At 40.1% G+C, this 24,261-nt stretch overlaps 1 protein-coding gene across 4 annotated transcripts; it reads right to left on the bottom strand.

Moving 5' to 3' along the window:
* Positions 1–1,743: 1,743 nt before the first annotated feature.
* Positions 1,744–23,965, bottom strand: LOC101896627 (uncharacterized). 4 transcript variants are annotated; one of them, XM_005178816.4, is made up of 16 exons: positions 23,701–23,965; positions 18,881–19,805; positions 18,292–18,783; positions 16,089–16,361; positions 15,525–16,022; positions 15,221–15,466; positions 12,897–13,466; positions 12,593–12,817; positions 9,984–10,319; positions 8,389–8,738; positions 5,731–5,851; positions 5,274–5,665; positions 5,063–5,218; positions 4,196–4,994; positions 3,965–4,141; positions 1,744–2,029 (listed from the first exon to the last, which is right to left on the bottom strand). In XM_005178816.4, the coding sequence occupies exons 1-16, from the start codon at positions 23,788–23,790 to the stop codon at positions 1,887–1,889; spliced, it is 5,793 nt and encodes a 1,930-aa protein (XP_005178873.1). In that variant the 5' UTR covers positions 23,791–23,965; the 3' UTR covers positions 1,744–1,886. The 4 variants fall into 4 exon arrangements, with proteins under 4 accessions (XP_005178873.1, XP_005178871.1, XP_011290630.1 ...); XM_005178814.4 differs by having other exon boundaries at positions 8,389–10,319; XM_011292328.3 differs by having other exon boundaries at positions 8,389–10,319; positions 18,292–18,780.
* Between the last annotated feature and the right edge of the window lie 296 nt (positions 23,966–24,261).

Raw genomic sequence — 24,261 nt, 5'->3', positions numbered from 1 at the left:
ACTCTTGGTGTCTAGGTTAAAGAGAATGACGCTGTTTTGGACATGAGTAGTATAACTGTAAGAAAAGTATGGTAATAATTTTGGGATTTAGTCTTAAGATAAAGCTAGAATTCTCAAATTTAATATTGAGGACTTGGTTTGTATCTGGTGTTGAGATCTGGTAGTTTTTTTTGAAATTGCGTACTATATTTTTGTATTTTTATGTGCAAAATTCCCGAAGACACTACATGGTGAGATGAAAAAACTGCAACCAATTTCAGACTGCTGTTATTTCTAAGCCACTCGTCCGACAGCTGTTAAAATTATTCCAGTGATAGCTCATTATATTGTTTACCAGTGTATAAAAGAATTTTGGTAAGAATTTTCCAGAAAAAAAGTTATTCGTGATGGAATTCAAGCGTGATAGTGTTATTTCTTTATATTTGGCTGGAAAACCACAAGTGGCTATCATTTGAGAACTCCAGCATTTAAATGTAAATAAATCTTTTGTGTCTCGTACCATCGCTCGTTACCGTGATACTGGTAGCGTAGGCCGATGTCAAGGAAGTTGACGGAAGAAAACAGCAACATCAGCAGAAATGGTTCGAAAAGTAAAGAAGCGACTTGATCGGAACCCACGTCGCAGTGGCCGAAAAATGGCTTGTGAGCTGATATATATCGCAATATTCCATTCGGCAAATATTGAAAAATGAGCTCGAGCCATTGAAAGCCATTGAAATTCCAAAAAGTGCAAGAACTTACACCGCAACTGAAAGAAAATAGACTCAAAGGAGCTAAATAGTTGCCTCGCTTGGCCGAAAGTGGTAAACTGCCGATTTTGGTTTTCTCCGATGGCAAGGAGTTTGTAAACAAACAAAATGGTCGTGTTTACTTAAGAGGTCAGCTGAAAATGTGCACCTTCGGATGGCCACCAGAACTCAAGAGTGGAACTCAAGGCCATGGTGATGGTGTGGGTCGCCATAACAACCGATGGTCGCTCTCCGCTCGTATTAATCGACCGTGGCATCAGAATAAATGCCGAATATTATCGCGAAAATATTCTGGAGGGTGTATAAAAGCCTTGGGCACATAATACATTTTGGCCGCAAACCTTGGACATTCCAACAGGACTCAGCACGCGCCACCCAAGAATGGTTACAAAATGAGGTTCCTCGCTTCATTTCCAGCGCACAATGGCCACAAAAATCTTCGGATACCAATCCGTTGGACTATTGTGTCTGGAGTATTTTAGAAAGCAAGGTTGACACTAAAAAATACCAAAGTGTCGAACACCTCAAGCAAGCGCTTCGCCGGGAATGGGTCAAAATACCGCAGAACAACATTCGAGAAGCGTGTGATTGTTTCTTTGGCCGTTTGAAGGCCATAATTCGTGCCAAAGGTGACCAATTAATGCTATTTCCGAAATTTTTGGTTTTCATTTAATAAAATAAAAAAAAAATTATGGCGTTTGACTTTGTTGCAGTTTTTTTATCTCTCACTGTACATAAAGTGTACGAATTCCGAGAAATTTTCATCTGTAAATTTTCAAAACCTCCATTTTGGTTACTTTGCGATGAAAAATTTCAAAACTCCGATACACGTGTCTTCTTTTTTTAACTCTCCTTTTATAATCTGCTGGATTCTCTCCGTAATTATTGAAAACAAATTAAATTTTATAAATACTACAACTTTCAGATATTTTATAATATATTCCAAATTGTATACCAATTGTTATCTGTAATATATTAAAAATTAAAATCGAACTTAAAAATTCAACATTTTTTCTTTAATATAACAATTCATAACTAGCCCCTAAAGGTAAAAAAAACTACAACCAAATTATTTCGAGCTTTAAATAAAAACTAATAAAAGGAAACATATTTAACATTCGAGATTGTAATTTGCATCTAGAGTTTGCCTTGTTGCAACATCAAATTGATTTTCTCGTATATCCAATCGATGTATTTCTCGACACGAACATAGACACCCGGATGATTGGCATAGCCGCAATGTTGACCCCAAGAAATTATGCCATACAAAGTTTCACCACCTGTGGGAAGAGAATAATAAACATAAAAATTGTAACATAAACTTATTTCGAAAGTTGTCCCAATTCCAAGAAAGTTGAGTTTGTTTTTGGGGAGAGAAGGTCGAAGAGAATGTGACATCAACCTCAATCAAATGCCTTTTTTCGTTGGATACTTAAATCAACTTCTGTCATTGTAGGACTAAAATTCTAATTCTGTCAGTGGTTTGTGGTTTTTATTTTTGTATTCAATATTTTGTATTCAATTCTCTATTTTGAAATCATGAATTTGAGGTCAACTTTTAATTTTCATACGTACCTAATAGTATGCAACAATTAACTGATTTTTAGTTTTGGTGTTTTTATCTCCCTCTCTCTCTCCCTCCCTCCCTCTCTCACTCTCTCTCTCTCTCTCTCTCTAACTCTAAGATTTTTTTGATTTTTTTCCAGAGGCTGCCTTTTGTACCCTGATTCCGGGAAAGTATTTGTTTCTTGGGGGACGGACCCAGATGATTGAACCGAAAATCCGGCTCCAAGTCCGGGTTAAACCCAGATCCACAAAACTTATTATAAATATAGATATCATTTGAAAACTAATAAAATACCTATCTAACAAGTGGTCATATGGTCATGGGGTTATTGGAACGGTTCGAGACTTAAATTATAGATTTTTTGGAGTCGGATTTTTAAAAAAAAATCTACAAAATGCCCCATTTTCGGAGTCCACGAAATATTTGCCATTATTATGGTTTACAATATAACCTTTCCAAAATGCTACAATTATTATCTTTCCTAAATCCCGAGATATGGAACTTTGTATCCAGTCGTCCTGATTCTGTTCAGTACATTGAAATTATATTTTCTATATGAAAAAATACTTGCTTAGCCGGTGTTGGACATACACGGAGGAGAAAATCGCAAGCCCCGGCCAAAGGCCTTCTATTTAAAAAAAATATCGAATTTAGAAAAACCTTGCTTCGGGTTGCCGATGATTTAAGCCCCGACCGAAGACCGTCTATTTCACGAAGCCTGTGTTGGACATAGCTGGAGGAGAAAATCTCAAACCCCGGCCGACGGCCGGCTACCTAAAAGAAGTAAAAAATATAAAAATCTTCGTTCGCGTAGCCGGTGTTGGTCATATATATTTTATAAAATATACATACCCAAAATAGAAAATCTCCAGACCGATCGAAGGCCGGCTGCTTAAAAAAATATTAAATTTAGAAAAACTTTACTTCGGGTAGCGGGTGTAGGACATAATCAGAGGAAAAAATCTCGAGACCCGGCCTAAGGCCGACTACTTAAAAAACATTAAATTCAGAAAAACTTTAGTTCCCATAGCCGGTGCAGAAAAATTTCGATTCGCATAGCCGCCCAGAGGAGAAAATCTCAAGTTTCGGCCGAAGTCCGGGATCTTAAAAAAATATTAAATTTAGAAAAGTCTTTATTCGATGTTGAGAACATAATCTGGTTGTTCGGGTTCAAAGACACATATCCCTGGATCCAAGAGAGATAAAAGCACATATTGTAGCATTTCGGAAAGTTTAGAGTATTAGCTATATATTTGGTTTATACTTTATGGAACTCCAAAAAAGGCCTTTATTCGACTTTTTGGGAGTTATATAAAAAATTCGGGTCCAAAAAATCGATAGTCTAGCTATAACTTCTGAATCGTTTTAAATAACTCCACCATGTGACCACTTTTTGGATAGACGTTCAAATGATACCTATATTGTCCATATCGGTTCAGTAGGTCCGGGTCTTGAACCTGGACTTTTAGATCAAATATACGCGGTTCCGGATCTGTCCCGCAAGAAAAAATACTTTCACGGAATCAGGGAAATAAATACCTTTCTCTGGACCAATTTCCAAAAAATCCGAGAGTTGTTCCCTTCAATCCCACAAAAATTACTTTTCTTTTACGTAAATGTTCACCATCACATCAAAGCCTTAACTTACCCTCATCCGAACACACCAAAGGACCACCGGAATCACCATCGCAGGCATCCACATTCTCATCGAGATAACCGGCACAGAACATACCCTCACTCATGGCATTGCCATATACATTTTTGCGGTGGCACACATCTTCTGCCAAAATGGGAACCTCAGCTGCCCGCAGGATGTTGGATGGAGCTTTGGAAGAAAATAGGTTATATATTTTATTTAATGATACCTCATAATACTCACTTGATGTTCCCGACTTAATGGAACCCCAACCCGATATTGTGCACATGCGATTGGCCTGCAATTGAGAACCCTTTTCGGGCAGACAAATAGGCTGGACATAGTCATTAAAACGCAACGAGTTTTTGAGCAAAATCAAAGCAATATCATTGTTCATGTGCTTCTCTTCGCGGAATCGTTCGTGGATGTACCAGTTTTCAATGTTCGAATCGACCTCAGATGCCTCGGCAATATTGGCATAATGATCGCCCACACGAACGAAATACGAACCCTTGGGATAACCGGCCAAACAATGGGCCGCTGTTAAAATGAGTTTCTTCGAAATGATAACAGCTCCACACCAGTGGCTGGAGATACCACCCCGACCACGTGTACGTATGGTTGCCTGCCAGGGGTGACGTCCTCGTTTGGCAATGCTGCCATTTATGACACGCTCCTCCGGATGGGCATACTCATCGACCAAGTTCTTCTTGAAATGGCCACATTGTTTTGGCTGGTGTACCGCCTTGCTGGATCTTTGCCACAGACCTTGATATTTGCCCAAATCATCCAACTCCGATAGCTCATATTCGGAATCTTTATTTGATATCCTGGTGGCGGGAGTAGTGGTCACCACAGGCCGTAAAATTGTGGGCTTGGGACCAGCCGTACATTTGATGCCCACATCTTCGGTGTGCTGGCAATTATTCTCACCCCAAGTCCAGTGGTTGCATTTGTCCAGAGTTGTTTCATTTCCCAAACAGGAGACTTGATCCAGCCAAATGGGTCCACTACCTGGTCCATAGATATTCTTGGCTACTTGCTGTGGGGACATTCCAAAAAATAAAAATACATTTTTTTAAACACTAAAATGATGTCGGGAATACCCACCGCCTTGTCATAGTAACCCAAAGAGTTACACACAACCTGAGCTTCCTTCTGGCTGAAATCATCATCACACACCGTACCCCATTCGCCGCGATAGAAAATCTCCAAACGTCCTTCATTTTTGGACCGGCCACCCTCCAAACGATATTCAATGGGGGCCTGAAATACAAAAATCTTCAAACCCCTTCCTATGCAAATATTTTACGTCACATACATTACAAATTTGTGGACTCTCGTCGGAACCATCCGAACAATCCGGTGTAACATCGCACAAAAATGCCGTCGGTATACACTCTTCCGATTTGGTACACAGCCAATAGTTATCCGGGCACTTCAGCTGTTGGACCTTGCAAACAACGCCAACAACTTCGTCCGGACCACAATTGTTAACACCCCACCCCTTGAAATCGCATTCACGCAGAGAAGTTTCATTACCCTTGCACTCCACCTCATCCATGTTGAAGACAGCATTGGTGTCTGCGGGCGGGTAATAGGAACTTCCACGTACCTCCATGGCCCCCATCTTGAAACCCAGTTCACGACACACAACATCGGCATCCTTGAGACCAAATTTATCGTCACACACATAACCCCATTTTCCCAGGACTGACAAAGAAGTTCGAAATTTAAAACAGCCAATCAAAATTCAAATATTATTTTAAGGAACTTACTTTTCACTTCGACGCGACCCTTATTGGAACTTTCACCACCTGTCAAACGCACCTCATAGCCCAAATGATCGCACTGCTCTTCGTCTTTACGATTGCCACAATTGTTAACGCCATTGCAGACCTGAAAGAAATATGAAATTAGAATTTAAAATTGGATAAAGGAAGCGATAAAACTAATGCACAAGTAAGGCTAAAATGGTGAAAAATGTACTGATATCCCTTGTAGTTTCGAAGCTATTGACACCTAAGGCCGTCTACTTACAAAATGTATCAACTTAAGAGAAAACGAAATTTCGGATCAAATAACCGGGTAAACGGGCATTTCCCCCACGAAAAAATACCTACCTGTCATTAAACTGAACTTAAGTCTTGTTTTCGGTGATGCAAAATATCGAATTTCCTTAGAATGCATCATCTGGAAGTAGAACATACAAATTAAGAGCCAGTAAAACAGCTAATTTCGGCAAGGCCAATCTTTTAATACCCGCCGCCATTTGGGAGGAACTTAAAAAAATCCGTTTAAAAAATGTCTCTAAAGTTGTCAAGATACCAAATACCGGATAAACGAAAGCTCGGGTCTGTATTGCCAATTATCTGCCAGAGAAGGCTTATTGAGACAAAAATTTGACATAAATCACCCAAATACCGAATATCCTTAGATAAAGTAATATGAGGGTTATACGAAAATTAGGGCCCATATAGATAGTTTTCTATCAGAGTATACATAAAAACCAAAGCCATCACCAAGTATCATCTTTAAGATAATTCCATTGAAAAAGTATCTGAAGGTACTATTATGTGCTGGCTATACGAAGCCATAGACATTTATAGGCAATTTTCTGTCATAGGGAGTAGTACCCATTACGAACTCTGTTGTAAATGGTCAGTTCTTTTCAAGAATGTCATTTTACAGCAAATTCTGACTAAAACGTCCAAAAACTTTAAATCTGACATTCTTTAAGAACTGGGTGATCGAAATTCGTGTAACTTTTTAAAAATATTTTTCAAATTGTAGATTTTTTCCATTTTCTAAGGATCTCCTAACTGGAAATCGTATTTTTATACCCTCAGCCACATGACTATAGAGATATAACCTCATTTGATAAGGTCAAAACGTGCCTCCTCGAAAAACGGTTTTACACCCTAGGTCTCCGTGGACCAAATCCGTTTAAGGACTTTTGGAGCCGATCTAGGGGTATCCCTTCCTCCGTCTTTCTGGCTGGCTAGTGCACACGATAATTCTCGAAGTTAATATCTGATTTGATCCAAACCTGGTATATCGTAATATTATTATCAAACTTGGACCGACTTCGTTCCAATATTGGACCACTCCTTTTACACCACCCCCACCATGGTCAAGATTTTGATGGAAAATAATTTTCCTATTGGAATGCATCATCTGGAAGTAGAACATACAAATTAAGAGCCAGTAAAACAGCTAATTTCGGCAAGGCCAATCTTTTAATACCCGCCGCCATTTGGGAGGAACTTAAAAAAATCCGTTTAAAAAATGTCTCTAAAGTTGTCAAGATACCAAATACCGGATAAACGAAAGCTCGGGTCTGTATTGCCAATTATCTGCCAGAGAAGGCTTATTGAGACAAAAATTTGCTGCTATTTGTAGTTTAAAGTGGAACACGTTTGAATTCAGATACTTTTATAAAAAAAATTGTTTTCTTTACCCAATTGTGGAGGGTATTAAAAGATCGGCCCGGCCGAACTTAATATTTTTATACCCTCCACCATAGTATAGAGGGTACATTAAGTTTGTCATTCCGTTTGTAACACCCCGAAATATACATTTTAGACCCCACAACGTATATAGATTTAGTGATGTCCGTCCGTCCTTCCGAAAGAATTGAAGTAGATTGATAAAATTTTACTCAAATGTATATTATGTCTGCAGGACTTTTGGTATTGAAAATGGGTCATGTAGGTCCACGTTTTGGTCCACGTACCTCCCGATATTCGGTATTTTGATGATTTTTGCGACAATATTCATCGGAATTATTTCAAATTTGGTATTTGAAGTTTGAAATGAATACTACAACCTATGACAGAAAATTGTGTGTGCAGGTTCACGTCTTCGTATAGCCCCCATATAATTGTACCTCCCGATAATCGGTACTTTGTTGATTTTAGCGACAATATTCACCGGAATTCTTTCAAATTTGGTATTTGATGTTCGTAGTGGATACTACAGCCTATGACAGAAAATTGTTTGTGCAGGTTCAGGTCTTCGTATAACCCCCATATAATGGTACCTCCCGATAGTATTTTATTTTAATGATTTTAGCTACATTATTCACCGATTTTTTTTAAGTTTCGCATTTGAATATTGTAATGGCTTATGACAAAAGTTACCTATGCAGGTCTATGTCGTCGTATAGACCCTAATGTAACAACTACATTCGGTATTTTTAAGATTTTAACAGAATTGTTAACGGATTTTATTGGTTTTGAGAACTGCAAAATTCGTTCCAAATGGTTCGGCCCGGCCGAACATACAGCTTTTTTACTTGTTTTACTTGTTTTTTTTTTACAAATTGTTAGAATTTCCTAACCAAAAATCTAGGAGTTCAAGAAAACTCGCTAGAGAATATTTCAAATTTATTCAGATGTCCGGCTACCGGCTATCATATCCATATCTTAGCTTACCTCATGTTGGGCCACACATTTGCCATTTCCACAACTGAACGGACAGCTGTTGTCATTAATTCGCACATCAATGCCCGAGGATTCGAGGGGAGCATCGAAAGGATTCGGTAAATTGGGATGTTTTTCATGGAAATCACGTGAATGCTGATGATGATGTTTCGAGGAACTGGGTGTATGCTGATGATGTTTATGCCAATTGGTTGTTGTTGTTGTTGCTGATTGGTCATGATCATGGGGGAAATGGATAGAATGTTGAGATTCTACGGTGGTGTGTTGGAAATCGTAAACGGTACCCGATTTATGGGCACCAGGTTGGACAGACGTTGTGGTAACTAAACTATGCTGTTCACCTGCAAGTATAAGTTCAACATCGTCTTGAGGGGTTGTTGTGAGGGGGGATGAAGGTGTACTACTACTAACGCTAAGGGCATGCAATGGATTGTGAGTGCTCGAGGTGGGGATGGTTGTCGTTTCTTCGGGATGCCTATCAATGGGGGCGACTAAATTCATAATATGCGATTCCGCTTTGGCAGCTAGCTTTTCATCTACCAGATAGGGTTTTAGCATTAGTTGCAATGCCTCCTTGAGGGGTAATTGCTCGGGTTTGAGGTCAGAAAACTCTTCATCGTGCTCTGAATTGAGTTTCTTGGAAACCTCTAAACGATTCGTGGGCTTAATTGCCGATTGTTGGGGAACTTTGCGACCTGTCGTCCAAGTGGCATTGTGGGAATGTGCCACCTCGGCATAGGGTGGGCTGTAATGGGGTTGATGGGGAAAAGTTTGTATGGTGGCATTGAACAACTTGGGATAACCCTGGATCAGAGGAATGGGAGTGGTGCTTTTGGTAGGTGAGGGAATTTGTGGTTTTGGGTCAGAATTGGGTGCCGGGGTTCGAGGGGTACTACTCTGTGGTGGGTTGAAGTTTGGAGGCTGCAAACCTCCATAGAGATTTGTTTCATGAACCGTTACAACTTTGCGGGACCCCGAAGGCAGTGGTTCCAATTGACTGCTGTCATAACCAGGCCATACCTGACCTGTATAGTTGTCAATATTAATGGTGGTAATAACACGATCTGTGTCCGTTAGAGGTCTCTGTCCCTCATCGGGGGGCGAGTAGTTGGGAGGCATAAGATGAGTTATGGGAACATTAACCCCGGGACTAAGAGGTATTGAAGGTTGAGTGGGGGATTTATTTGCAGGCAAGGGATAACGAGAATGTGATTGAGGCTCTTTTCTAAACGGGGGCATTAATTGATCTACAGGCTGTGCTGCCACCTCTAACGGAGGCATTAAATGAGTGACTATGGGTACTTGGGGATAGGCATTCGAAACAATTGGTGTCCAACTATTTCCGGGAGTTACAAAATGAATGGTTCGGGTGAAATTTTCTCGATTTAAATTTGGCGTGAGCGGATGAGGGTGATGGGTGTTCTGGACTATGGGAAATTGGGCATGAGGCTGGCCATTGCCAAAGACCTCTTCGGAGGCCTCTTGTGATCCTATGGGCTGAGCATAGACAACGGTCGATGTGGTGCTTCCGCTAGCAGGTAATGGTGCCAATGGTGTTTTTGTATAGGTATGCTGATTATAATTACGGTCGGGTTGCAGGGATCCTTCTTCGTAAATAACGGTATGCGTGGGTTCTTGTCTATCAACATTGATGGCAGTGCCAGACCAAACATTTGTGGTGACAGGTCTGCCGGCTGGCACGGCTTGCCAACCGGTCGAATGCTGATCATAAGATGAAGAAGAAGAACCTTGGGGACGAGGTATATTCATATTTGTCCAACGATCTCCGCCCGCTTGCTGTGTAGTTGTATGTGTTTGTTGGGTGTAGGTGTGTGTTGGAGGTTGATGTTGTGTTACGGTTGTGTGCGACCATTGATTGTTACTTCCAGAGCCATAGGATTGGGTGCCAGGATTGTTGTAACCTAAAATAAAAAAATTAAAGGATTAATTGGAAAATCAATGGGAATGAGCACTGATTCGAACATATCGCTCAAGGGTAAAAATAGGGTCACATTCAGGGTGGGATGAAAAAACTGCAACCAACTTCAGACTGCTGTTATTTCGAAGCCACTCGTCCGACAGCTGTTAAAATTATTCTAGTGACAGCTCATTATATTGTCTACAAGCGTACAAAAGCATTTTGGAGAGAATTTTCCAGAAAAAAGCGTGATGGAATTCAAGCGTGATAGTGTGATTTCTTTATATTTGGCTGGAAAACCCGAAGTGGCTATCATTTGAGAACTCCAGCATTTAAACGTGAATTGTGTCTCGCACCATCACTCGTTACCAAGATACTGGTAGCGTAGCCCGACGTCAAGGAAGTGGACGGAAGAAAACAGCTACATCAGCAGAAATGGTTCGAAAAGTAAAGAAGCGACTTGATCGGAACCCGCGTCGCAGTGGCCGAAAAATGGCTCGTGAGTTGAACATATCGCAATATACCATTCGGCAAATATTGAAAAATGAGCTCGGAGTAAAGCCATTGAAATTCCAAAAAGTGCAAGAACTTACACCACAACTGAAAGAAAATAGACTCAAAGGAGCTAAAGAGTTGCTTCGCTTGACCCAAAGTGGTGAACTGCCGACTTTGCTTTTCTCCGATGAGAAAACAATCGTTGTCCAGCAGTTTTTAAACAAACTAAATGATCGTGTTTACTTGCCAAAGAGGTCAGCTGAAAATGTGCACCTTCGGTTGGCAACCAGAACTCAAGCGCCGGCTATGTTGATGGTGTGGGCCGCCAAAACAGCCGATGGTCGCTCTCCGCTCGTATTAATCGACCGCTGGCATCAGAATAAATGCCGAATATTATCGCGAAAATATTCTGGAGGGTGTATTAAAGCCTTGGGTACGCAAACATTTTGGCCGCAGACCTTGGACATTCCAACAGGACTCAGCACGCGCCACCCAATAATGGTTACAAAATGAGGTTCCTCGCTTCAATTCCAGCGCACAATGGCCACTAAAATCTCCGGATACCAATCCGTTGGACTATCGTGTTTGGAGTATTTTGGAAACCAAGGTTGGCACTAAAAAATACTAAAGTGTCGATCACCTCAAGCAAGCGCTTCGCCGGGAATGGGCCAAAATACCGCAGAGCAACATTCGGGCAGCGTGTGAAGGTGACCAATTCGAACAAATCTGAACTTATTCTAAAATTTGATGCTGTTTTCGATATTTTTTGCTTTCATTCAATAAAATTTAAAAAGAAATGTAATAATTATGGTGTTTGACGTTGTTGAAGTTTTTTATCTCACCCTGTATATCGAATTAAATCTGAATTTCACTATGTATAACCCGTTTCAATCCCCGAGGTTGTCAAATTCCGCCGATAAAGTACGAGTGGTATATGCTTTAGGAGTCCTTAGACATCCTTTGTGAGTAATTTTATTATTATTATAGCCTGGTTGAGTAATTATTAAGGTCTATCACCACCGTATCCTTGAATATCTTTGTAGGGTATAAGGTATCTGGCAACCGTAGTTTTGGATACCCCTGTAGTCCTACGTATCGAATCTCCATAGACGTATCCGTGCACTCCCTCATAGGTTCTGCTTGAGTACTTATCCAGGTCTCTCGCATTAAATCCATCCGGTAGTCCTGAGTAAAAGATCACGAAGTCTGAGCACCAAATTCTGCTTCCCTTTCCCGTGTATCAAATACAGATCTAGGTTTCGAGTCGAAGAACCCTTATCAATTCCGCAACGAAGTGTCTTTCTCTTTCAATCTCAAAAGAAATACATTTCTGTACGAACCCGTGGACCCCGACGAGGTATTTCAGCCCAAAGGGAGAAATCCTGTCGTCACAACCCCAAGAAAAATTTCTTTCCCGAAATCAGGGTATAAAATCCTACCTCCGGAAACAATTTCAAAATAATCTGAGAGTTTTTACTAAACTAGAGTTAAGCCCCGAAATGGGCCATATAGGTCCATTTTCGAATTGCGAACCTGAAATACATTTGAGCAAAATTTTATCTAGCTTCTTCATGCTATTTGGAAGCTAGAGTGATTTTCACAGACGGGCAGACAGACACGGCCAGAATTTTAGAATAGAGTATTACGAATATTTACACTTTGTTCTCAAATCGGGTCGAAAATTAAGGGTACGTTGTATAAGGATTTTGAAATTAAAAATTCAGAATATAAATAATTTAATTTTTCGAAAAGGTATTACGCCCTTGTGAAATGTCCACTCACCTTGAGTATATGAATAGTCATAGTTGGTGCTATAAACTCCATTATTGCAACGATCCGTATTGGCCACATTTCGTTCGAGATCGCATACCTTGCGGGTGACACTAAACACTGTGCCAGGACTACAGTCCATGATGTGGGTATAGCCATTGGTGCAGCTTAAATATTTATGCCAGTCATAGGGATGCATGAAGAGGCCCTCTGCGCCAGGGGGACACTGGATTTCCGCTGGAAATATTGAAAAAAAAAAATGATTTTAATTTAATATCTCTTTCAATGATTTCTTCCTAAGCCTGAGCTAACTTACGTTGGTGTTGTTTCACCGGGTTCGTCGATGTAGTAGCTGTGGTGGACGTTGTTGCCTGCGATTGTGAACACTCAACTTTATCCATATAATCGCAAACTTCCATAGCCTTATTCCATGCTGTACCGGGACCACAGCTCTGAATGTGGGCCACGCCATTGGAACACATTACGAATTTCGTACAGTCATAGGGATGGGGATAACGTCCGTTGGAATTTGGCGATGGACAATTAACCTCCGCATTTGATGGTGTATAATATGGAAGGGTATTATGGTTATTATTATTTGTGGTTGAAGTAGTGGTGGTGGTGGTTGTCGCTGTGGTACCTCTTGCCCCGCCTCTATTATAATGTCCTTGACCCTGTGTCTGGCCATGGACATAGGAACTACGATCGTATTGGGAAACATCATTTTCATTGTAACATGAACTCCTCTCAATGCTAAACACCTGACCGGGTGGACAATTCTCGACAGCAATACGACCGTTGGCACAGCGCATGAATTTATGACCATCCTGTGGATGAGGATATATGCCAAATGTTCCCGGACCGCAGCTGATACCCAGGTCACGGTCTAAAAAACAATCATATATGAAATTAATAATTTGGCCTTAAAATTGGATATAGCTTAGGAGGGGCTTATGATGAAGGGATGGGGAAATATTAAAAGTTTTATATTTGCTTTTTTTAGGAAAAGCTTTTCTAGAGGAAAAGCTGCTCCTCCACCGGAGCAACTTTTCTATGGGAAAAGCTGCTCCTCCACCGGAGCAACTTTTCTATGGGAAAAGCTGCTCCTCCACCGGAGCAACTTTTCTATGGGAAAAGCTGCTCCTCCACCGGAGCAACTTTTCTATGGGAAAAGCTGCTCCTCCACCGGAGCAACTTTTCTATGGGAAAAGCTGCTCCTCCACCGGAGCAACTTTTCTATGGGAAAAGCTGCTCCTCCACCGGAGCAACTTTTCTATGGGAAAAGCTGCTCCTCCACCGGAGCAACTTTTCTATGGGAAAAGCTGCTCCTCCACCGGAGCAACTTTTCTATGGGAAAAGCTGCTCCTCCACCGGAGCAACTTTTCTATGGGAAAAGCTGCTCCTCCACCGGAGCACCTTTCCTATGGGAAAAGCTGCTCCTCCACCGGAGCAACTTTTCTATGGGAAAAGCTGCTCCTCCACCGGAGCAACTTTTCTATGGGAAAAGCTGCTCCTCCACCGGAGCAACTTTTCTATGGGAAAAGCTGCTCCTCCACCGGAGCAACTTTTCTATGGGAAAAGCTGCTCCTCCACCGGAGCAACTTTTCTATGGGAAAAGCTGCTCCTCCACCGGAGCAACTTTTCTATGGGAAAAGCTGCTCCTCCACCGGAGCAACTTTTCTATGGGAAAAGCTGCTCCTCCACCGGAGCAACTTTTCTATGGGAAAAGCTGCTCCTCCACCGGAGCAACTTTTCTATGGGAAAAGCTGCTCCTCCACCGGAGCAACTTTTCTATGGGAAAAGCTGCTCCTCCACCGGAGACTTTCTATGGGAAAAGCTGCTCCTCCTTCGTAGCAACTTTTCTATGGGAAAAGCTGCTCCTCCACCGTAGCTACTTTTCTATGGGAAAAGCTGCTCCTCCACCGGAGCAAGATCCTCCTCCGGAGTAACTTTTCTATGGGAAAAGATCCTCCTCCGGAGTAACTTTTCTATGGGAAAAGATCCTCCTCCGGAGTAACTTTTCTATGGGAAAAGATCCTCCTCCGGAGTAACTTTTCTATGGGAAAAGATCCTCCTCCGGAGTAATTTTTCTATGGGAAAAGATCCTCCTCCCGAGTAACTTTTCTATGGGAAAATACCCCCCTCCGGAGTAACTTTTCTATGGGAAAAGACCCTCCTCCGGAGTAACTTTTCTATGGGAAAAGATCCTCCTCCGGAGTAACTTTTCTATGGGAAAAGATCCTCCTCCGGAGTAATTTTTCTATGGGAAAAGATCCTCCACCGGAGTAACTTTTCTATGTGAAAAGATCCTCCACCGAAGTTAATTTTCTATGGGAAAAACATTATCCTCCGAAGTAATTTTTCCATAGGAAAACATCATCGAAACATCTTTTCTATAGGAAAAGCTCTTTCTCCATCGGAGCAATCTATAGAAAAAAATGATACTCCATTGAGATCCTCCTTTTCAGGAGAAACGATTCTATAGGTAGATATCCTCCTCTCGCCGAGATTTTTTTTATGAAAAGATCCTCCACTTCCGAAGGATTTCGTTTGATTTTGATTTCCCCTCCAGATAGACGTTATAAATTGTTACAACATTTATTTATTAATAATAAGAATTATTTAAAGGCCTACACTTACCGGCTTGCAAGACATGCTCATTGGAGAATTCATGTTTGGTCGTTGTCAGATATTCCACCCTGTCGTAGGCCTCAACTCTGTCACGAAGTATGCACTGCTTGCGCGAAATACTAAAAACGGCTCCATTAGCACAGCCATCAATGTTTGTGGCTCCATTCGAACACTCGATGTATTTGGTGCAATCGAATGGGTGCAGGAAATAGCCACTTAATCCAGGCGGGCACATGAGGTAGGTTAAGCCATCGACTGGAGATGAAAACATAAATAACACATTTGTAACTCTTGATTTTAAAGTTCCACTTACTTGAACCATAAGTTGTTTCCATATCCGAAATATGCCATTCCTGCCCATAGGATGTCTCAATTGGTGGCACACGATCTCTCGCCTCAAGATCCTCCTTCATTTCACAATGCTTGCGCGACAAACTGAATGCCTTACCCGAAGCACATGATTCGGAAATCATACGACCACCACTACAGGTTATATATTTTGAGCTATCGAATGGATGTGGATAGGCACCAGATAATCCCATCGGACAATAGATCATGGTATGGACATCGAAATGCTCCTCAATATTACGATAGTTGTTGGTTTTCTGCAGTTCGCTCAATAAACGAACTCTTTCGGTTTTCAAAACTTGATTGCGCGGCAAACACATGCGCCTGGTGGTACTGAAGACTTGCGAAGGATTACATCCAATGACTTCCATTTGACTGTGCACACATTTGATGTATTTCTCAGCATTGAAGGGATACAGGTGAATGCCCTCCGTTCCCGGTGGACAGGTGATAAGGGTCTGAGCTGGAAAAAGAAATTGAGAAGCTTGTAAAATATTTTAATTGAAGTAGCCATATTTATGGGACTTACCATATTCATAGCTGACCTCCGACACAATATACAAGACATGGTCTATTTTTTGTATTTGTTCCAACGACTCACAATAGCCCTTCGAAATACTGAAGGCTGTACCTTGGACACAGTTCTGAATGGCAGTGTTGCCATTCTTACAGTTAATAAATTTCGTATAGTCGAAGGGATAAGGGAAGAGGCCGGTAATGCCATTCAAACATAAAATATCACTGGTATGTGGCAGATCATTAGGACCACCGCCGCTATTGGGCGGAGTTGTGTGCTGTGTATCTGTTGCGTGAGGGAAAAAAACAAGAAAATGGATTTTCTATCAAAAAATTTCGACCATATCATGCTTTTAATTATTTGCAAAATATTAAGCCATCAAGCAAGTGAATAAAAGTATAGCAGTATAGCATAAACAGTGCATCTGTAAAATTTACTTCGGAGAACATTATTTACAAAAGTGGTTATATATGTCAGGCAAGGTTTATACAAATATTGATGTGGAATATCAAGTCGTTACATATGATGGTCTTATATATGTGGAAAATATCTTAAACATGTCTTATATAAAGAATAGAAGAAGAGTGACCTTGAAGATTCTCCTTCGGAGTAACTTTTCTATAGGAAAAGATTCTCCTTCGGAGTAACTTTTCTATAGGAAAAGATTCTCCTTCGGAGTAACTTTTCTATAGGAAAAGATTCTCCTTCGGAGTAACTTTTCTATAGGAAAAGATTCTCCTTCGGAGTAACTTTTCTATAGGAAAAGATTCTCCTTCGGAGTAACTTTTCTATAGGAAAAGATTCTCCTTCGGAGTAACTTTTCTATAGGAAAAGATTCTCCTTCGGGGTAACTTTTCTATAGGAAAAGATTCTCCTTCGGGGTAACTTTTCTATAGGAAAAGATTCTCCTTCGGGGTAACTTTTCTATAGGAAAAGATTCTCCTTCGGGGTAACTTTTCTATAGGAAAATATTCTCCTTCGAAGTAACTTCTCTATAGAAAAAGATTCTCCTTTCGAGTAACTTTTCTATAGAAAAAGATTCTTCTTCAGAGTAACTCGTTTATTTAGAAAGTCCCTACTTCGCAGTAACATGTCTTATATGAAGAATAGAAGAAGAGTGACCTTAAAGTTCTCATCCGGAGTAACTTTTCTTTAGGAAAAGATTGTCCTTCGGAGTAACTTTTCTATAGGAAAATATTCTCCTTCGGAGTAACTTTTCTATAGGAAAATATTCTCCTTCGGAGTAACTTTTCTATAGGAAAATATTCTCCTTCGAAATAACTTCTCTATAGAAAAAGTAACTTTTCTTCAGGAAAAGTTTCTTCTTCCGAGTAACTTTTCTATAGGAAAAGGATCTCTTTCCGAGTAACTTTTCTATAGGAAAAGGTTCTACTTCGGAGTAACTTGTTTATTTAGAAAGATTCTCCTTCTTATATAAAGAATAGAATATTCTCCTTTGGAATAACTTTTCTTTAGGAAAATATTCTTCTTCGGAATAACGTTTCTTTAGGAAAAGATTCTCCATCGGAGTAACTTTTCTATAGAAAAAGGTTCTCCTTCGAAGTAATTTTTCTATAGAAAAAGATATTCCTTCAGAGTAGTTTGTTTATTTAGAAAGATCCTCCTTCGAAGTAACATGTCTTATATGAAGAATAGAAGAAGAGTGACCTTGAAGATTCTCATCCGGAGTAACTTTTCTTTAGGAAACGATTCTCCTTCGGAGAAACTTTTCTATAATAAAATATTCTCCTTCGGAGTAACTGTTCTATAAAAAAAGGTTCTCCTACGGAGTAGCTTTTCGATAGGAAATGATTCTCCTTCAGAGTAAGTTTTCCCTAGAAAAAGATTCTACCTCCGGAGCAACGTTTGCAAACATTTTTAGTACCTCGGAGAAACTTTTCTATAATAAAATATTCTCCTTCGGAGTAACTTTTCTATAAAAAAAGGTTCTCCTACGGAGTAGCTTTTCGATAGGAAATGATTCTCCTTCAGAGTAAGTTTTCCCTAGAAAAAGATTCTACCTCCGGAGCAACGTTTGCAAACATTTTTGGTACTAAATTAGGCATTTCTTCAGACTGCTTGCTGCATACACATACACACACATAATTTGAATAACATAAGCGAATGATAGAAAACATTAGTGACATTTCAAGCGGAATGAAAAAGCATAGTGAGAAAGCAAACAGAAAATAATAATTAATCTCCGAAAACTCACGACCATGTTGGACTGTGGTCACATCGGTGGTAATTGCCCAAACACTACCCGAACCGCATTGCACTTTTTCCTTGTAATCACAGACCAAACGAAGACTATCAAAACCGGTACCGGGACCGCAATTTTGAATGAAAGTCTGACCATTCGAACATTGTAAGAACTTTTCACAGTCTTGGGGATGGGGATGCAAGCCAGATGCTCCGGGGGGACATTGGACATTTTCATTAACCGCTTCGAATTCTGTTGCACCGTGTTCGCCATAACTGTTAAATGAATGCGAAGACGTGCCCCAGGAACTTCCAGCCACACAATGGATTTTTTCTTTATAGTCACAAACTTTGAGGTTACTATCGAATCCGGTTCCAGGTCCACAATCCTGAATGTAGGTTATGCCATTGGAACATTGTAGGAATTTTGTGCAGTCATAGGGATGGGGATAGAGGCCAGAGGCTCCCGAGGGACATTTGACTTGGGATCTATCTGCCTTTGCTCCTATTATTTAGACGGGTTTTCATTAATGGGGGGGGGGGGGGGGGGAATTAAATGATCTTTCTGGGGGATGAGAAAACTAAAAAATCTAAATAATTACCTTGGGTCGAATGGACATGAACCTCAGCCGTTGCTTCGCTGCGCCCAGAACAATCCACTTTTTCCTTGAAATCGCACACTTTCATGGGTATGCTGAATGCAGTACCAGGACCACATTGTTGTACATGAACATTGCCGTTGGCACAATTTATGAATTTGGTACAGTCCGCTGGATGAGGCTCTAAACCCTGCGACCCAGATGGACACAACATGTCCACACTCTCGGTGGTATCATCAATGTAGCGGCCAGCCCGATTAGTTGATGTTGTCGCCGTCTGTGTTAGATGGCCTTGTGTGGTTTTGCCTGCAACATGGGATCCCACCAAACCAGCGGCACATTTCACCTTATCCGGTCGATCACATTCCAGTGTCTCGGGATTGAAAACGGTGCCCACCGAGCATGATTGGATGTGACCACGACCCTTCCAACAATTGAGGAAACGTCTGCAGTCATAGGCATAGGGCAGTTGACCGGTATGACCCGATGGACAACCTGTGTAATAATCGGTGATATCATTCTCAATTTGTTGTATGCGACCCGATGTTTGTTGGGTGGCATGACCGGTGGGGTGTCTTTCATAAATGGGTTGAGGTTGGGGTTGGGGTTGACGTTGCTGCTGATGATGATAACGATAACTACTTTCATGTTGTTGCGGCTGCTGATATGAATTATCAATGGAACCATGCATCGACGAGGACGACGATGACGACGTCCACTGCGGTGATGATCCTCGACTCTGATGTGTTATTGTCATCTGATAATCGTTGTCATTGCCATTGTTGCCCAGATTATTGGGATTGTGCCCGTAGTGATATTCACCAGTTATGGGAACATACTGATGGCTCTGATGACGTGTTGTATATGTTTGTGTTGTAATCTGTGGATCTGAGGTATAAACGCTTGTCTTCACCCCAGAGGTATAAGTCTGAAAGGGTACAATGAGAATAAAATTTAACAAGTAAAATAATTTCAGTCGGTTTTGCCGACATATTTATGCCCCCCGTTTTGAGTTATGATTATTCAAACTTTTGACACTTTATGGGGTAGGTTCCGAAGCAGTTAGCCAATATTGACCAATTCGTATGTGACCTAAGACTGATAAAAATATTACAACGTGCCAGATTTGGACTGTATCGACTTCTTCCTATACTTTATATGAAGTATGTGTAAATTTTTGGAAAATGTGAAAATATGCGTGAGGTAACAGATATGGCGGACCGAAGAATTCCATTTTCATACTTCATCTAATACAGATAAAAATATTGGAATGGGCAAAATTTAAAGGAAATCCAACATTTACATCCAATTTTATGCGAAATCATAAATTTCGATAAAATACCTATTCATATCAGATTTCTGGTTAAGAGAAACATTTAGATATAGAACGTTGTAAAGAATCGCCAACTTGTTTTGTAATTTATGACAAATATAAGTATTGGACCCTTTGTGGTGAGCTACCAGAAGGGCTTGGTAGATCTTGCGTTTGCAAAAATGTTTGTGTGTGTGAAATTTGAAGAGAGTTGGATGTTTATTTCGTTTTCATCGAGCTTTTGTTTTTCAAAATCTTGAACCCTATGCGAGAGAGGTACCAAAAAACAAATAGTCCGATTTCTACCATTTTTATAACAGATCTTGTGTTGGTGAGAATATCGAGATGTACCAAGTCCGAATGGAATCGGATATTAATTTCACATTTTATGAGCTTCATGGATACTCAAAATGTTGACCCATTGTGGGGGTGTTACCAGAAGGACTGGACCTATATATCCCAATTTCACACCAGACCTTGATTAAATAAAAATATTGTAAAGTGAGTAATTTGAAGAGAACCGGACGCTCATTTTGTATTTCATTATCGTTTTGGTTATTCAAAACTTTGTGGGGGAGGTACCAGAAGGAATGTTCCCATCTCCACCATCCTTATAATAGATCTTGTGTCGATAGAAAAATTGAGATGTGCCAAGTTTGAATGAAATCTGATGTTAATTTCGTGTTTTATGATATTCTTGAATATTCAAAATTTTGAACCTTTGTGGGGGAGGTACCAGAAGGAGTGGTCCGATATCTACCATCTCTATAATATAGCTTGTGTTGATGAAAATATTAGAATGTGTCAAGTCTAAATATAATCCGATGTTAATTTCGCGTTTTATGAGCTACATGGATATTCACAATTTCGACCCTTTGTGGGGGAGGTACCAGAAGCAGTGGACCGATATATTCCATCTTAACACCAGACTTTGGGTTGATAAAAATATTGGGATTCGTGAAATTTGAAGACAATCGGACACTTACATAACATTTTATAAGAATTGTAATTATTCAAAATGTTGACCCTTTGTGGGAGAGGTACTTGGCATGGACCGATGTTGCCCATTTTCTCACCTGACCTAGCACTGACGTAAATATTAGGATTTGCAAATCGGATCATCGTATCTTTTTCTGTGCAGAAAATATATTTTTTGAATATTTCGACCTTTTGTAGGGGAGGTTCCAGAAGGAGTGAACAGATATTGCCCATCTCCGAACTCGATCTAAGCTTGAAAAAAGATATTACGATGTACCCAGTTTGAACCAAATCGGATACTCCCTTTGAGAGTTATCGTGCGCACCAGCCATACAGATGGACGGACGGACATCGCTAGATCGATTCCAAATGTCCTGAAATGAATTTGGTCCAAAGAGACCTATAGTCTAAAACCGTTATTCCGATGAAGCACGTTTTGGCCGTATAAAATGATATACAGGGTGAGATAAAAAAAAACTGCAACAAAAACAAACGCCGTAATTTTTATTTTTTTTTTAAATTTTATTGAATGAAAGCAAAAAATGTCCGAAAAAGCATCAAATTTTTAAATAAGTTTAGATTTGTTCGAATTGATCACCTTTGGCACGAATTATGGCCTTCAAACGTCCAATGAAACCGTCACACGCTGCCCGAATGTTGCTCTACGGTATTTTGGCCCATTCTCGGCGAAGCGCTTGCTTGAGGTGATCGACACTTTGGTATTTTTTAGTGCCAACCTTGCTTTCCAAAATACTCCAGACACAATAGTCCAACGAATAGGTATCCAGGTGATTTTGGTGGCCATTGTGCGCTGGAAATGAAGCGAGGAATCTCATTTTGTAACCATTCTTGGGTGGCGCGAGCTGAGTCCTGCTAGAATCTCCAAGGTCTGCCGGCAAAATGTTTGCGTACCTAAGGCTTTAATACACGGCATTTATTCTGATGCCATGGTCGTTTAATACGAGGGGAGAGCGACTATCGGCTGTTATGGCGGCCACACCATCACCATAGCCCGCGCTTGAGTTCTGGTGGCAAAACGAAGGTGCACCTTTCCAGCTGACCTCTTTGGCAAGTAAACACGATCATTTTGTTTGTTTACAAACTTCTGGACAACGAATGTTTTCTCATCGGAGAAAACCAAATTCGGCAGTTCACCACTTTCGGCCAAGCGAAGCAACTTTTCAGCTCTTTTGAGTCTATTTTCTTTCTGTTGCGGTGTAAGTTCTTGCATTTTTGGAATTTCAATGGCTTTACCCCGAGCATATTTTTCAATATTTGCCGAATGGAATATTGCGATACATTCAGCTCACGAGCCACGGGTTTCTATCAAGTCGCCTCTTTACTTTGAACCATTTCTACTGATGTTGCTGTTTTCTTCCGTCCACTTCCTTGACATATGTCGGGCTACGCTACCAGTATCACGGTAACGAGCGATGGTACGAGACACAAAAGATTTATTCACATTTAAATGCTGGAGTGCTCTAACGATAGCCACTTGTGGATTTCTAGTCAAATATAAAGATATCACACTATCACGCTTGAATTCCATCACGAATAACGCTTTTGTGCGCTTGTAAACAATATCATGAGCTGTCATTGGAATAGTGGCTTCGAAATGACAGCAGTCTGAAGTTGGTTGCAATTTTTTTCATTTCACCTTGTATACACTATCTAGACATATGGCTGAGGGTATAGAAATATGAGCAGTACAAGCAATATTTTCCATTTTCCCTAATTTCTCTCCGTCTAATCTATATTCACTTACTATAATTTTATAAAAAACTCACATTTGACATATGTTCGATAGGCCTTGCATAGTATTTTCTTGCTCAATTCTTTATCTGCATAGAAGTTAATTTTAAAACGCCCTTACAACATAAATCCACATGCGAGATTATGACTGAAACACGCATTCATTATACATGTGTAAACACTTCTTGCCGATTACTTCGCACCAAATGACTCATAGAGACATTTCTATTCGACTTTCTTTGAACAACAACAGCAAATACAAAAAAATAGTTCTGGGAATGGAAAAACAACACAAATTTCTTCAATAGAACTCGAGGCATCACAATCAATTAAACGTGATCAGGAAGAATTTGTGCCACAGAAAAATACGAAAACCAATTTCCCATTCGCACAACAATTGGGACAACCAGACAGCAGATAATCAAGTGTATTCATTGAGCAGATAATCGCATGTTGTTGTTTTTTTTTTTTCACGGGAGAAGCTAAGGCATAATACCACAGGGGCAAATTGAATCGCATATTTCTTGATAAAGGCAAACAAAAACAGCAAAAACAACAACATTTTTTGAATGCAAGATCATAAACTACGATCCGAAATGGAAGCAAATGTTATCAGTTTTCGAAGTGATCTTTTAGGTGTTATCATCGACAATTTCTAATGAATTGAGTTTGAAAAAAAAATCACACACACACAATATAAATGAATTATTTTTCATTAAACAATATCCTGCAAAGGATATTTTTTTCACTTGGACAAACTATTCGATTTTTGTATACTAACCGCTTTAACTCCACCAATTAAAAGCAAATTTGCCCACAACACAAGATTCACAAAATGCCACTTCATTTTTTTGGAATTTATATTCCACATTTTTTCATAACAATTATTTTGATTTTTTCGAATATTTTTTTATATTGACTCAATATTAATATGTTTTGGATTTTTTCTTCATAAACCACAAAATATATAGAAGTACTTATAATTATTTTCGTTTTAAAATTCGCCGCCGAACCGTTGCCTATGAATGGCAAATAAGATTTAAATTCTCTTTTCCATCCCGTCCAATTAAAAAGTATCATTGCAACCAGAAACACTCCGGCTCTCCTCTCGCTCATAAAATAACTGATAATGCAGTAGTTCTTGGGAACTGAGAGTCTGACAGAGTGGGAGAGAATATTCTATAGCTGACTGTCACCCAAAATTAGATTATCTACAAAGATCCTCAAATTATAATACACTGAGCCCTATTATTGCTGCTCGACAAATCCATAACAGGAAAAACTGCAAAACCCTTTCTTGTACCCCAAGTAGTTGGAAACAAATTTAAGAGCACACAAGAAA

This window comes from Musca domestica, unplaced genomic scaffold (genome assembly GCF_030504385.1).
Source record: "Musca domestica strain aabys unplaced genomic scaffold, Musca_domestica.polishedcontigs.V.1.1 9, whole genome shotgun sequence".
Lineage (NCBI taxonomy): Eukaryota > Metazoa > Arthropoda > Insecta > Diptera > Muscidae > Musca > Musca domestica.
The sequence above is the reverse complement of the archived record's forward strand: the minus strand, read 5'-3'. Positions and strand labels throughout refer to the sequence as shown.